The following is a 16,823-nucleotide window of genomic DNA, read 5'->3' as shown; positions in this document are numbered from 1 at the left end:
TTGCAATTCTATTAAGTCTGTAATTCAATGGTTAGACTTAACATGATGTAGGATGAGTTTTAGAGGAATTGAAAACTAGGTCAAAATTGTAGAATTATTGATTAAACGGTGGAAACTTGTTAGATTGATGTAGAAACTGTTCCTAGACCTTAGTTAATGTGTAGGATGAATTCTGGAATCAATGTCAGGCTTAAAACCATGAGAAATAGTGAATTTTCATGAAAACTGCACTTCTACCCGAGCCAACATTCATCGCTCGCCCTCGCGAACGATGATCCTCGCCTCGCGAGCAACTTTTACCCGCCTCGCGAGTTGCACCTTGCAGCTCGCCATAGCGAGCAGATTCACTCGCCTAGCGAGTGTGACCAAAGAGCTGTCATGATTTCGTAATTTTGACTTTTAAGTTGAATCTTAAATATTTTTGAGTGCCTGAACATGTCTAATTACGATTAGAAAAGATTCTAGATTGAGATTTAACCTGGAATAGTTTAAGAATGGATTTTTGGTAGTTACACCTATACTCGCCATGGCGAGTAGAGGCTCTCGCCTCGCGAGCTTGTGTTTGACAGAACACCTTGTTTAGGAATAACGTGACCTATGTTGCATGAGTTGATGTGAGTTGACCTTTGAGTAGGAATGAAGCTTAAATGATTATAATGAGGTTCAGAGAGGATGATTAAGATGATTTAATATTTTTGATTTACGTTGATGATTAAATGTGAAAATATCTATATAATGTGAAAGTTGTTGATATGGAGTTGCAAATGTTATATATGAAGATTATTATTGATGGTTACTTGCTGTATATGTTTAAATGATGTTGTCTTGCTATTGTGATGAATATGATTTACTTTGATGATTAATGTGAGAATATTTATATATTGTGAAAGATGCTGATATGAAGTTGTAATGGTTGTATTTGATGATTATTGTTGATGATGACTTGCTGTAAATTATTTGATGATGTTGCCTTGCTGATGTGATGTATTAATATCATTAAGATGCTAATGTTGGTTTAAGTTGTTTAAGTTATAAGATGTTGGTCCAAATTATTGGAGTCATAAGAGATGTCTAAGTTGTTAAGTTGTTAAGATGTTGAGTCCATTGCATACTCATTTACGTTGGGTGAGGGCTTGATGCTCTGTAATGTATATTTATACATAATATGTGAAGGGAGAGGGTTTGATGCTCTGTGAGCCTATTTACGCTCAATACGTTGGGGGCTTGATGCCCTGGTTGGTACCACATGCATGATTAAGAAGTTGAAGTTGCATATGTTGAGTTTAAGTTGTAGAAGTTGCATTGTCGTTGTCGTTGAGTTGTCATTTGTTAATGAGTTGTTAATAAAGAACTAAGTGAAGTGTTAATATTTATTAATCATTGTTGTTTATGTGGTGTTGTTTATATTATTATAAGATGATGATTATGTTGTGCGTTTATGTATAAGATGATGTGTGTAATGTGATGATTTACGATGTCATATGATGATGGTTATGATTTGATTATTATGTGCTACGTGATGATGTATTTAATACGTTGAATATGAAGTGTTAATGATTAGATTACTATCTATGATGAATATATGATGTTTTCATGTTGTTAAATATAATTGTTGAGTTATATGTTTAATATTATTGTTTTGTGAAATCTCACCCCTTCTGCTTGGAAATGTTGCTCTTCGTGTGAGTAACTTGCAAGTGATCGAGAGTAGGTTGCTGTGTTTTGCTGTCGTGAGTGGCTATCCCTCACTGAGTCGTTTAGGTGCTCTGATACGTAACGGGATGGGATCTTTTGTGGCTATTTTATGTTCCTTACGTATTTGATTTATGATGCCAATTGATTAAGTTGTTTAAACTGAATTTTATGAGATGTTTGATGAGGCCTGCGTGCCAAGACTTAATTATGTTGATGACTTAATCCGCTGCAATGTTTTTGGAATTGATTTATGTTGAAGGATAATTAGTTAATTATCTCATTTATGATTTTATGAAGTGTAGCATTCCGTTTATATGTTGAATAGTCTGATATATGTTTGAAATTTTTAAGTTGGGAAAACGGGGTGTTACAATGCCTGTGGTGGCACGGCCGTGCCATAGTCCCAGGCCTTCTTTTACCAATTTTTTTCTACTTTCTTCTTCTTCCTTCATTCTCAAACACAAACTTTCCTCATCCTTCAACTTCTCTCTCTAAACCTCCATAACATCAACCTTCAAACCTTCGTATCTATCTTCATTCATCATTCCAAACATAAACCATCAATCAAAATCAACTTTCATCCATCCAAACACCAAATTCGTACACCATTAAACCATAACCAAACACCAAAAATGCTTCACCAATCTCCACCATTCAACTCATAAACCTGACTTAAACCCAAACCCCATCACTAAACCAACACTTCCCACACAAAACCATACCAAAACATAACCTTCACCCAAACCAACCAAAATCAAAACTAGGTCGATGGCTTCAAAGTAAAAAGGTGAAAAATTTACTTTATGTTGGTACTAACCCATAGGACAAGAAGATGATGGTAGTGATGAAGAGGAGGAAGGTGCACACTTGCACCATGAACAAGAAGCCGTTGGTAACTATGATAATGAAAGATGAGCATGGATGCAAACTGAAGTTGAGAGGATAAGCACCGAGCAACAAAGACAAGGTGTTGAATTATCTGGGCTAAGAAATGATGTCATAAGAGGCAACCGCATGACCGAAGAAAATAACCAAATGCTTCAGAACATGATGGAGCAAATTCACCTCCAAGGTCCTCCTTATGGACCTCAATGATAATGTGAGCTTTCCTCTTCCTCTCTTCCCTTATCTCTTATCTCTTTCTCCTACTTCTTCTTCTTTTTCTTCCCTTTTATTTTTCTTGTTTTGAATCATTGAGGACAATGCTTCTCCCAAGTGTGTGTGTGTGTGTGTGGCCCTAATAAAGTGTCTTGAGTGTTTTAAGTATTCTTGATATACCCACATCTTGTTTTATTGTGAATAATTCTCCAATGAGAAAAGCACGAGTTGCATCCCTTGAGCAAATGTATGAATAGGTATTTTAAGGAGCACGTTCTAACTCTAAAGGTAAATTAACCCTAAAAAAATTTCAAAGTAAAAGTAGTATAAGTTAGTGTAGGGGAGTTTATAAAACCAAAATAATTTCAAGGTTGCTTCATTGAATCTAGATTGGGGAAGGGGGTAAGCCCTCCGACTTCCTACATGAAAGTGATGTTTTAAGGGGCACCATTGAATCTAGATTGGGGAAGGGGGTAGGCCCTCCGACTTCCTACGTGAAGATGTTATCTCCATAAAATTAATAAAAATTCTGCTGAAATCTCAAGAATGTGCAAATGACAAAGATCCAATGATCACAAATACTCCCATCTCTCTTATATGAAATGGGGGGCGGGGGGCCCTAATAAAGTGTCTTGAGTGTTTTAAGTATTCTTGATATACCCACATCTTGTTTTATTGTGAATAATTCTCCAATGAGAAAAGCACGAGTTGCATCCCTTGAGCAAATGTATGAATATGTATTTTAAGGAGCACGTTTTAACTCTAAAGGTAAATTAACCCTAAAAAATTTTCAAAGTAAAAGTAGTATAAGTTAGTGTGGGGGAGTTTATCAAACCAAAATAATTTCAAGGTTGCTTCATTGAATCTAGATTGGGGAAGGGGGTAAGCCCTCCAACTTCCTACATGAAAGTGATGTTTTAAGGGGCACCATTGAATCTAGATTGGGGAAGGGGGTAGGCCCTCCGACTTCCTACGTGAAGATGTTGTCTCCATAAAATTAATAAAAATTCTGCTGAAATCCCAAGAATGTGCAAATGACAAAGATCCAATGATCACAAATACTCCCATCTCTCTTATATGAAATGAAGAAAGAATTTTTCTCGGTTGGTGTAGTCATAAGGTTAGAACCTGTTTCCTCATAATATCTATCTTATACAGGCGCAAGAAAAGGGTTGGAATACACACACACACACTCACTTAGAACTTGATTGTTGGGTTGAATAAAGATTAAAGGAAATGCTTGAGTTTGTGATTAGTGTATGCTTGAAATAAAAGCCTTTGAGGAGACACAAATTTTAATTGAATTGTCATATGTTAAGTCTTGCTTATGCTACTATGTCTATGCCTTTTGCTTGAGGACAAGCAAAGATTCAAGTGTGGGGGAGTTTGATGAGTCAATAATTAGTTATTTTAATATAATATTTAAGTCCGTTTTATTTATATTTGAGTTTATTTTATTTAAGTTTATTTCCTTTTTAGAACTCTTTTACTACAATTGCAAGTTATTATATTTCAGGAACAAATATTCTAAAGATTGAGTCTTAGAGCAAAAGAAAGGAGAATTGGAGCTGATTCGTGCCAAAAATATAAAAGATCTTATACAAAAATATCTAGTGCAAGGATTGAGGACAAAAATATGAATATCTCATACAAAAATATCTTGTGCAAAGAATTTGAAGATATTGTACAAATATATACAAGAGGCGCGCTCCACTTTAGTCCTTTTGCTGCTTTTGCTTTCCGGACAAGCTACCTATTAGTTTATTTCTGACCTAAAAGCCCTTAGTTTCTTGTGGAACATTCTAGTGATGTATTGCTTAGGTTTTAAGTCGTTATCGACTATAAATAGAGTAGCTAGCTATCATAACAATTCATCTTTTGTTCTTGGAAATAATAAGTGACAATTGTTTCTTTGAATTAAAGTTCAACCTTTATTTTATGTTCTTCTTCTTCTTATCTTCTATGTCTACAATGAACGTTAGTGAGTAGACTCTTCTTGTATTGGGATTGTTGGATAAGTCTAATGACATAATCCTAATCAAACCAAGCCTTAAACCATAATTTTATGTAACCATAATTTCTAATCTAAATTCACCGTTTTAACATGAATTAACAATTATCAAACTGTAGAAGCGAAAGTGGAGGGTTAGTAATTGTTAATTCATCATCTCAAATATTAATTCATGAAACGAAAGTGGAGTTTTGATATTCGAACAAGTGAATTTAGACAAGGATTGCGAAACATAAAAATAGTCTAGCAAACCTTGAGACATATAAAGTTTTAAACTTCAAGGATTCTAATAGCAATCAACCATGAAAATAGGCGTGATTGCTAGAGGAACACACTCACTGAGACCGAAAGGAGATGTGATAGGCTAAAGAGAAACTTGCCTTTAGAAATTAAGTCTAACATAAGGTTATAGGTTTAAGGGTTTGGATTGAGAAGGGTTTGTCACTTTGACGGACCAATAATCCCAGGGCACCCTTTTATTATTATTATTATTGGTATTTTCTTTCAATTAAAAATCCAAACTTTTTAACTTTTGAAACTTTCATCTAATCATTATAAAAGTTAATTGAATTCATAACTCCCTGTCGGAACGATACTCTTTTTACTACTTCGGTAGAACCGCGCACTTGCGGTTTTATCCCATCAGGGGCTACCAAGCCAGGAAGGAAATCCACTAGGGTAGTCCTTATTCTATAGCCCTTAGAAAACTCATCGTTTACACTATATGACCTAGGACCTACCCGTATAGACTTCAACCTAGGAACTCCTAGATCTGAGATCCCATATCACTATCCTAATGGTCAGTCACAACCCTTGTGACCTATCAGACCTAAACTAAAACAAAGATAGAAGTTACCTTCCAACACAAACAACTAACACCTTGTTTCAAAACTTCGGTGTAGTACAAGGAGTAATCAATACGTACACAAAGTCCTAACAAGTATCATAGACGATAAAAGAAAGAACACACAGTAGATTCTAAACTTGCATCACAAACGATACAAGAGCAGAACACATGAAGACTCAAACCCTAAAAATCTAACTTTTTAGTATGACGGCTTGAATGAACAATTAGGTCTTGAAGTCTTCCTTATATACTGAAGCAGCTTGGGCTAAATAATTCGTTGGGCTTCAGCACATTGCAGATCGGTTCAGCTAAGCTGCAAAACAAGAATCAAAAATAAATCTGGAAGTTCCTAAAGTGTCGGAACATTTATAGGATCGTTCCAAACAATAATAAATATTTACTAAAATATAAAATTGGACCGTCATAATATTCCTAAGGACCTGAAAGACCTCCAAAAAGGCTTTTAGACCCCTCAAGAAGGCCTTAACACCCTTCAAAAAAGCCCTACGGCCCCGAGCGCGCATTATTCAGAGCGCCACCTCAATAAACTCTAGAATCTTCTAGAAACCGCCCCTAAATACATAAACACCCCTATTACTTGGAGATTAAGCAACCGAAACCCAAGCCCATAGAAGGCTATAAATACTACTCTTGAGATCATTCTCAAGGCATCCAATAATCAGTCTAAAACCCTAGTATACTGAGAAAACCCTAATTTTCTTTACCGTACTTTTTCGACAAGTACAAAAATACACTTTAGAAATATTCCACAGCTGATTCTTAGAAAATATGCGCGTTGCTTAGTCAATAAGTTAAGGAAATATTGTTTCCTTAAACAATAAAGGGCGCACGCACAAACAGGTGACAACTCAGGCACACTGAACCGTGCCAAGATGTTGGAGCATCATATCCAACATCTTACAGAGACGCCTAAACACATGTTGGAACATTGGTTCCAACTTATAGAACAAAGATATTTGTTTTAGCAACAATGCAGCAAATACAAATACCCAACAATCTCCCCCTTTGGCAACTTTTTGGCTAAAACAAATTAAGACCAATACTTATAAAACAGAGGGATACAAAAGACCATTTCTCCAAGATCAAGAACACACCCCTATGAAGAAACAGCAAGCACACAGAATCTAAAGAGACTAGACCATTGACCTGTGCTAACGCACAGGTCATACAACAAAAAAAATTATAGCGCAAATATGAAAGTAAATATTTTTCTTGAATCGTTAAAATAGTAAAATTCAATTCGTAAAAAAAATTGCCAGAAACGTCTTTAAGTACCATATTAAACAATTTTCATGACATCGATCCTGTTACGGAAACATAACATATAAATATAATGACATAATTTATTGAATAAAATGAAATCCAACGTCTGTCGACATAAAAATAGTACCATGTCGACATAAAAATAGTACCAATATGCAATCACAACAACACTACAAAACAAAGTGCTACACATTACGGAAAACTTCTCTCTAGACCACATTTGATGTCACATCAGTATCTTGGTCGTCCTCGTCATTGATCAACATCTTTAAACCATCCCTTGAAGTAACCCTCGATATTGCGATGTACAATTGTTCATGTGAAAAAACAGGAGATGGTAGATAGACACCAACATTTTTCAAAGACTGACCCTGACTCTTGTTAATAGTCATTGCAAATGAGACAGACAACAGAAACTGCCTTCGTTTAAACTTGAACGGAATTCTAGTATCAGACAGCTGTAGCGATAATCTTGGAATAAACACCTTTTCACCTATATTAGATCCAGATATTACCTCTGCCTCGAGCACAAATTTACCCATCTTTGTAATAATCAATCTTGTACCGTTACATAAGCCCAAATTTTGATCTATTGTCCTCAATAACATCACAGGTACTCCCACTTTCAATCGAATCCTATGATTTGGTAATTCGGAGGCAACAATGGTGTTGAGAAATTCAGGCGTGTGGATGTCGTCCACTGCGTCACCGCCTAGGTTTTTATGATAAGGTGTATCATAACTCAAATAAATTTTTTCCTCACCAGGAATCAAGTCTAACACATAATCATTAACCTGATCAACAATTGTATTCTTTGGTGCCAATATTGCTCTGCTTTGAAAATATTCTGCTTTACCAATGTGTCCTAACAAATTTGTGTAAGTGCTTTGAACAATAGATGCAATAGGATTACCTGAACTTGGAATAAGCAAGTTAGACGGGATTTCAACGGATATGTCGACATCATTGATTTCCCCAATTGTACCATCCCCAACTCTTAAAACCCAGTCAGAAAACAACTTCCTCTCTTCAATGTCAGCTTCAGATGCGCCGCTTAGAACCCTCATATTTTTTGTAAGCGTAAGGACTTCACAGTACCTCCATAAATCAGATGAGTAAATTGAAGCATAGACAATCTCTGGCCTGGGAGCTTTGGGTATGACTGGTAATATCTGTCTAAAATCTCCACCTAAGACAACAACCTTACCACCAAACGGTATGTCCTTGTTTCTTTCATCTACGGTCTTTAGAACATCTCTCAAGGATCTATCGAGTGCTTCTAAACAATGTTTGTGCATCATTGGCGCTTCATCCCATATGATAAGTTTAGCCTTAATCACCAGCGATGCCAACGGTGTATTTGGGGTAACTCCACACATTGAGGTCTCATCGATTATAAAAGGGATACTGAATCTCGAATGTGCAGTTCTTCCACCGGGTATAAGCAAGGCAGCAATCCCACTCGATGCACATGCTAAAACAATCTCACCATCAGACCTTAAAGCAGCTGACAAATCTCTCCAAATAAATGTCTTCCCCGTACCACCATAACCGTATAGGAAAAAAAAACCAGGCTTGTCTTCCCTGACTCTTGTAATGATTGTATCATATACATTATGTTGTTCTGAAGTCATGGTCGAGATCAACCGGGTATGTTCAGCAGCTAGTACAGACCTATTATAGTTCATCTCATCATAAATCAATCTACTCCCGACATCTGGGACCAACGATGCATCGGCCTTTGGCATTGGAGGAAAATCAGACAAACTCTTCCCAGCACTCTGCAACAACATTACTAGTTCGGCCAATGTATAAGCCTTCAACTGCTCATCAGTCAAACGTAAATCTGGGAGACAAATCAGAGTTGTTAAAAATCAGCAGGAGTTGTTTATCGAATGAATGAGAAAAAAACAGCCATGTTAATGTAATTTTCATAAAAAAACAGACGTGTGAATGCACTTAATAGAGCTTAATTTTTTCAACTTCAGCCAATATACATTTCTGATATAAATAGTTATTCATTCATAATTTATGTAAATTGTCGTTAGAATAAATATTTTGCACAAACGCACAACCACTATTAGATTTACCAATATCATTGCATGTATTTTGAAAAAACAACGGTAGTTACCTTCGTATAAAAACAAACGCATGTATTGTCAAAAATGGAAAATTATTTGAGAAGAAAGAAGGAACAAGCATAATTATTACGCAATTGAAAAAAATAAATAAGCAATGAAATAAATCTGGAGCTCCAAGCACCCACCTCTGTTTGTGGAAAATGTCATCAATCAAACTTGCGGATGTAGAATTCCAGACAACATCTGGTCTGGCAAACTGATCAGATACCATAAGTTCCGCAAAGAGTCTACGTAAATAAGTGCCAGTTCCCCAAAGACTTGCTTCCATTATGGCGTCTATAAACTCCTTGTCATCATCCAGTAACCCCATAGCGTAGCAGGCTTCCTTGAAAGTATTGTATTTGACACTGTCGACTGTCTTGATGTCATCGAAAGATGTCGGACCTTTGATGTAGTTTAAGAGAGTTCTCAGGAACCTGGTGGAGCAAAATGGACCCTTCCTATCGAAAAACCAAGCTGCCTAGGAGTCCATTCATGATCTTGTGCTTTCCACACGAATTTTGTCGGGAATTGATTGTAAGTCATATTTCTTGCTTCTTTATACTTCTGATTTGCTTTCATCCAAGCCAAAAACTTTGTAGTTTTTCTATGCGATCTTTCAATGACATCTGCAATATCCTCGTTCTCTTCGTACGTAATTGAATGCTCATTTTCTAAATGATAATTGATGAGTCATTTATTGACTATTTTAATACGCTTTTTAGTTTAGTTTTATTTAGATTTTATTTTATTTTATGTTAGTATTATTTCCTTTTTAGGATAGTTTACTTTAAATTGCATTTTATTTTATTTCAGGAATGAATATTGGATGGATTGAGTCTTGGAGCAAAAGAAAGGGACTTGGAGCCGATTGGATGCAAAAATATGAAGATTGAGAGACAAAAATATATCTCCCCCATGCCAGAAGCTTGGCACGGCCCGTGTTAACCTTGGCACGGCCGTGCCACCCTCCAGTCTCACTTTTGCTGCTTTTGCTTAGATTTTAAGCTACTCTATTTTTAGCCCGAATGTAATAGCTTAGATTTTAAGTCGAACAAATGCTATAAATAGAGTAGCCATCCATCACAAATATTCATCTTTACTTGGAATTCAATAAGTGACAATTGCTTTTCTAATTAAAGTTCTTTTCTTTTCCTTTATTTTCTTGTCATTTACTTTTATGCTTTCTCTCTTCTCCCCCATGTCTACGATGAACATGAGTGAGTAGACTTCTCCTTGTCCTGGGATTGTTGGATAAGTCTAAATGACATAATCCTAATCAAACCAAGCTCTAAGCCTTAATCTTATGTAACTCTAATTTCTTATCTAAATTCACCGTTTTAACATGGATCAACCATTATCAAACTATGGAAACGAAAGTGGAGGGTTTGATAATTGTTTATCCATTATTCCAAATATCAATTCATAAAACGAAAGTGGAGCTTTGATATTCGAACAAGTGAATTTAGACAAGGATTGCAAAGTCAGCGAAATAGGCTTTGCAATCTTTGAGACATATAGTTTCGATCTTGAAGGGAATTAACTAATAACAATCAAGTCAGCGAAATAGGCTTGATTGTTAGAGGAACCAAAATCTGATAGTAATCAAGTCAGCGAAATAGGCTTGGTTGCTAGAGGAACATAAGAGAAACTGTCTTGAGAAATTAGGTCTAACATAACATTATAAGCTTATAGTTTTGGTTTGAGAAGGACTTGTTATTTAGATGAAACCAACGATCCCAAGGCTCTTTTTATTATATTAATTTTCAACCGTTTGAAAACCCCCAACTTACAATTCTCTTCTCTTCTAATCATCTCTAAAGGTTAATTGAATTAAACTACTCCCAGTCGAAACGATACTCTTTTAATACTACTTCGGTAAGACCGTGCACTTGCGGTTTTATCTCATCAAGTTTTTGGCGCCGCTGCCGGGGAGTAAACTAATTTGATTAACTCTTTCTTTGTGATTAGAACTCTCTTCTCTTCCTCTTTTCTTCTACTTCTTTCTTTTGTATTACCACTAACTTCTTGGGTTCTCGGGTTCTTATGCGAAGAAGTAAAAGTCTCGGAGAATTTATTCCTGAGATCGAAAGGTTTTTGCATAAGAAAAAGAGAGAGGCACAAAATAATACTACTATGGCTGAACGCACTCTCAAAGAGTATGCTACTCCTTCAACGGAAGAGCCACAAGCTATTATCGTGTACCCAACGGTTGCGGGTAATAACTTCGAAATCAAGCCTGCACTACTCAATTTGGTGCAGCAAAATCAGTTTTCTGGATCACCCACTGAGGATCCAAATCTCCATATTTCTTCCTTTGTTAGACTCAGTGGCGCCATAAAAGAGAACCAAGAAGCCGTAAGACTTCATCTCTTTCCCTTTTACTTAAGGGATAGAGCTAGCGCTTGGTTCCATTCCCTAGAAGTCGGTTCCATCACTTCATGGGAAGATATGAGGCGAGCATTCCTTGCCCGATTTTCCCCCCCATCTAAAACCGCTAAACTTAGAGATCAAATTACTCGTTTCAATCAAAAAGATGGGGAATCTCTCTATGAGGCGTGGGAGCATTTCAAGGAAATGCTTAGACTTTGTCCCCACCATGGCCTAGAGAAGTGGCTTATAGTCCACACGTTTTATAATGGCTTGTCATATACCACTAAGATGTCTGTTGATGCAGCTGCAGGTGGAGCTCTAATGAACAAAAACTATACGGAGGCTTATGCTTTGATTGAGGACATGGCTCAAAATCACTACCAATGGACCAACGAGAGAGCCGTCACCACTCCTACTCCCTCTAAGAAAGAGGCAGGTATATACGAAGTCTCTGAATATAATCACCTTGCTGCTAAGGTTGAGGCATTAACCCAAAAATTTGAAAAACTTAACGTTAATGCTGTCACACCTTCCTCTGCATCCCCTCCTTGTGAAGTCTGTGGTATATCCGGTCATATAGGTGTTGATTGTCAGTTAGGTAGTGCTGCCAATATTGAGCAACTGAATTACGCTCAATACAACCAAGGAATGAGGCCAAATCAAAATTTTTACAAAAATCCTCAAGGTTCCTATGGACAAGCAGCACCACCTGGCTATACAAACAACCAGAGAGCGGCTCAGAAATCAAGTTTGGAGATTTTATTGGAAAATTGCATTGCTAATCAAAATAAAAATCTTCAAGAATTGAAAAACCAAACAGGATTTCTGAACGACTCTCTCTCCAAACTCAATACCAAGGTTGATTCTATCGCCACACACACAAAAATGCTTGAGACCCAAATCTCCCAAGTGGCCCAACAAGTGGCCACCTCTTCTCAAACACCAGGAGTCTTTCCTGGTCAACCTGAAACAAACCTCAAAGCCCATGTCAACGCTATTTTTCTTGGGGGTAGTAAGCTAGAAGAGACCGTTACTAAAGCCAAAAGTGTCAAGAGGGAGAGTGTTAGGTGTCTAGGTAAGAAAGGTGTGATAAAAAGAGAAAAATCGCTTGACAAGAACAAAGCCCTTACACTATTAAGGCTTACTAAGCTCAACTTGGAGGCTCAATTCACTAAATTCTTAAACATAATTCAAAAGATTTGCATTAAGATCCCCTATGCTGAAGCTTTGTCTCGTATGCCCCTATACGCCAAGTTTTTAAAAGAAATTTTTTCAAAGAAAAAGGCTATAGATCATAATGAAACAATAGCTTTGACAAGGGAAAATAATGCAATCATCAAGAAGCCACCTACAAAGCTTAGAGATCCAGGAAGTTTTGCCATCCCTTGTATGATAGGGAATGAAACCTTAAACCGAGCCTTATGCAATTTAGGAGCAAGTGTTAGTTTGATGCCCTTACCCCTCTTTACAAAGCTAGGGTTGGGCGAGTTAAAGCCTACCGAAACAACATTGAAGTTAGCCGATCGTTCTGATATCCAACCTGTCGGATATGTCGAGGACATCCCCGTTAAAATAGAAGGGATAGACATCCCAACTGATTTCATGGTGCTTGACATAGATGAGGACAATGCGTGCCCTATAATCTTAGGACGACCCTTTCTCGCCACTGCGGGTGCTATAGTAGATGTTCAAAATGGTAGGATTGTTTTTCAAGTGAGTGATGAGTTGATAGGATTTGAGTTGGAGAATTATATGAAAGGTCCCGCCCTCTATTCTTGTAATGTGATTAAAGGTCATGATGTGCAAGAACGCTCGTTAGCGCCATCTACACAATACGACCTCTTTGATCCTTTCTAACGAACACTTTCTTATAACGTCAAGCTAATGACTATAAAGAAGCGCTTCGTGGGAGGCAACCCACGCATTTAACTGCTTTTGTTTTGTTTTGTTGTTTTGTTTTTAATTGTTTTATAGGTAATTGTCCGAGTATGAATCGAGAAAAGGGAAAATTTTGAAGCCCCGATATCCAGAACCTTGGCACGGCCCGTGCTCACACTGGCACGGCCGTGCCAGACCTCACCTTCCAAAACCATCCAAAAAACTACAGAATGTTGGCACGACCCGTGCTAAGGTTGGCACGGCCGTGCCCGACTACAGGTAAGCATATACCTCACCTTTCATCTTCTTCTTCCTTCATTCTCCACCACAAACATTCAAACTTCTCTCAAAAACCTCCATAACCATAGAAATTTCAAACCTCCATATCTCCCTCAAAACTTCACCAATTAACAAAATTTCTTCACCCAATCAACCACAATCCACATTCCAATCATAACCCTTCACTCAAAAACAACTTTCCTCCATCCCTACCAAAAATCATCAAATTCGTAGCCCCCATTCACCTACCTAAAAACCCACAAATTCTTCACCAATTCACCCAACCCAACTCCCAACACTCACTCAAACACCAACCCTTCACCCAACCAACCTTTTCCACCAAAACCACTTCCCAAAACCCAACCTTCACCCAAAACACAAAAGGTCAACCAAGGTTACGGATAATGGCATCTAGGAAAGATGGAGCAAGCTCTTCCGGAGGACCACAATCAAAGAAGAAAACGCAAGCCAAGAATCATGGCATAGTCTTCAAGGACACCAAGCAAAGGGACAGGTATAAAATTCTTATCTCTAAACCTTTGCACCCTTGTCGATATCCTGATCCTTATACTTTGAGTGTGCTAGGACTAAGGGATAATGTGTTTAGCTTACTAGGAAATTTAGGATGGGTTGATATGCTTAGACCTATGAAAGGTTTTGAAAATTTCACTTATGAATTCTTAAGTTCTATTGAATTTACGAAGGATAAAGTGAACTTTGATAACCCCGACCATAGAGTCTCCTTCCGACTTTTGAATGTGGATTACGAGATGTCTCTTGAAAATTTTTGTTTAGAAATGGACTTCGCAAATGCGGGGTTCATCCATGACTCTTGGAATCCAAATCTTAAGTCGGAATACTATGACCCCGCTCTCTTTTGGAAATGCATTACCGGGTTAAGGCAATATAATCCTCGCAACAATAAGGCTAGTAACATTCACAACCCAGTGCTTAGATACCTCCAGAGAGTCATGGCTTGTACCATTTGGGGTAGAAAAGAGGTAGGAACAACTAGGACGGATGAACTTTTTATGCTTTGGGCAATGCTTAGTAACAATCCCGTTAATACTTGTTTCTACCTACTTGATTACCTTTCCTCCATAGGTGCTAAACCGGATAATAGAGCTGAGATAGTAGTCGGTGGTATCATTACCTTCATAGCTAGGAAGTTTGGAGTGGGTGAGGAAGATGGGATAAATCCAATTGAGGGTAACAATAGGCTTAATATTGAAACTCTTGTTGCTATGAATTTCATTAAGATTCACCCAGCCATGACTTATGCACTTCAGCTTCGCATACCTCTTTTGTTGGAGGTGGAGGAGAATTTGTTGTATGTTGGTGATGGAGAATTTGGTACATGAAGAGCATAATCAAGGCGACGAAGACGGTGCACACATGCACCATGAAGACGAACCCCATGACCATAACGACGACAATGAAAGATGGGCATGGATGCAAACCGAGGTACAAAGGATAAGCACCGAGCAACAAAGGCAAGGTGTTGAATTATCCGGGCTAAGAAATGATGTCCTAAGGGGCAACCGCATATCCGAAGAAAACAACCAAATGCTTCGGAACATGATGCAACACTTCAACCTCCAAGGTCCTCCCTATGGACCTCAATAAAAATGTGAGCTTTCCTCTTCCTCTTTTTCACCTTATCTCTTCAATTTCTATCTCATTCTCCTCCCTCCTCTTTTTCTTTTATCTTGAATCATTGAGGACAATGCTTCTGCTAAGTGTGGGGGGAGCTTAATAAAGTGTCTTTAGTTGTAGTGTTTCCAAACTCCCTTGAACTTTATTCTTTTGTTATGTTTTATTGTGAAAGGCATGATTAAGCAGCTCGTTTTTATTGTTTTATTATGACATAAATTTTTTGTTGTCTCTTCAATGGTCGTTTCTTGTACACGAAAGTGATTTCTTGTGTTATAAGTATTCTTGCTATACCCACATCAAGTTTTATTGTGAAATTAATTCTCCAATGAGAAAAGCACCTAGTTGCAATCCTTGAGTAAGTGTATGAGTAGGTATTTTAAGGAACACGTTCTAGCTTTAATGGTAACCTGGACCCTTAAAAATCTTCAGAGAAAAAGTAGTATAAGTTTATGTGGGAATAATTCTAATGTGATGAAATGTGTAAACCGAAATGGGGCGGAAGGATATCACCACACGTGGAGGAAATGATACCCTCTCACTAACTTCCTAAATGTGGTGATGACTTCTCAAATAAACTGTGCTTGAATTAAACCCTCTAAAAAGAGGAACTTCCTAAGTGAAGTAAACAAGTTGTAGCACTACTTAGGGTGATCATAGAAACTTGGAGGAAAGGATACCCCCTCACGGACTTCCAATGTGAAATGATAGCCCCTAGGCATCTACAAGCCCCCAAATGTATAAATTCATCAAGTCTTTCTTAACTCTCCCACTTCTCTTATATGAAATGAAGAAAAGATTTTTCTCGGTCATTTTAGTGTTAAGGTTAGAACCTGTTCCTCATAATATCTATCTTATACAGGAGCAAGAAAAGGGTTGGACTACACACACATACACTCACTTAAGATTTGTTGTTGGGTTGAATAAGTTTACAAAGAATACTTGAAGTTGTGATTAGTGTACATTGAAATGAAACCTCGAGGGAGACATAAGCTTTTATTTAAAGTGTCATATATTAATCCTTTTGTTGCTGCCATGTCTACGTAAATAAGTGCCAGTTCCCCAAAGACTTACTTCCATTATGGCGTCTATAAACTCCTTGTCATCATCCAGTAACCCCATAGCGTAGCAGGCTTCCTTGAAAGTATTGTATTTGACACTGTCGACTGTCTTGATGTCATCGAAAGATGTCGGACCTTTGATGTAGTTTAAGAGAGTTCTCAGGTAAAACCTTTCGCTGGAACCTGGTGGAGCAAAATGGACCCTTCCTATCGAAAAACCAAGCTGCCTAGGAGTCCATTCATGATCTTGTGCTTTCCACATGAATTTTGTCGGGAATTGATTGTAAGTCATATTTCTTGCTTCTTTATACTTCTGATTTGCTTTCATCCAAGCCAAAAACTTTGTAGTTTTTCTATGCGATCTTTCAATGACATCTGCAATATCCTCGTTCTCTTCGTACGTAATTGAATGCTCATTTTCTAAATGATAATTGATGAGTCATTTATTGACTATTTTAATACGCTTTTTAGTTTAGTTTTATTTAGATTTTATTTTATTTTATGTTAGTATTATTTCCTTTTTA

The 16,823-nt window shown here is 37.3% G+C and overlaps 1 protein-coding gene and 1 non-coding gene across 2 annotated transcripts; both read right to left on the bottom strand.

Annotated features, from left to right (window-relative positions):
- Positions 1 to 7,144: 7,144 nt before the first annotated feature.
- On the bottom strand, positions 7,145 to 16,591 carry LOC112422842 (ATP-dependent DNA helicase PIF1-like). Its single transcript, XM_039829721.1, has 3 exons — positions 16,313 to 16,591; positions 9,233 to 9,536; positions 7,145 to 8,781 (listed from the first exon to the last, which is right to left on the bottom strand). The coding sequence occupies exons 1-3, from the start codon at positions 16,589 to 16,591 to the stop codon at positions 7,145 to 7,147; spliced, it is 2,220 nt and encodes a 739-aa protein (XP_039685655.1).
- On the bottom strand, positions 11,555 to 11,661 carry LOC120577835 (small nucleolar RNA R71). The gene has a single exon (XR_005643803.1). It is a non-coding gene; the product is annotated as a small nucleolar RNA R71 (small nucleolar RNA).
- Positions 16,592 to 16,823: the final 232 nt, after the last annotated feature.

This window comes from Medicago truncatula, unplaced genomic scaffold (assembly GCF_003473485.1).
Source record: "Medicago truncatula cultivar Jemalong A17 unplaced genomic scaffold, MtrunA17r5.0-ANR MtrunA17Chr0c01, whole genome shotgun sequence".
NCBI lineage: Eukaryota > Viridiplantae > Streptophyta > Magnoliopsida > Fabales > Fabaceae > Medicago > Medicago truncatula.
The sequence above is the reverse complement of the archived record's forward strand: the minus strand, read 5'-3'. Positions and strand labels throughout refer to the sequence as shown.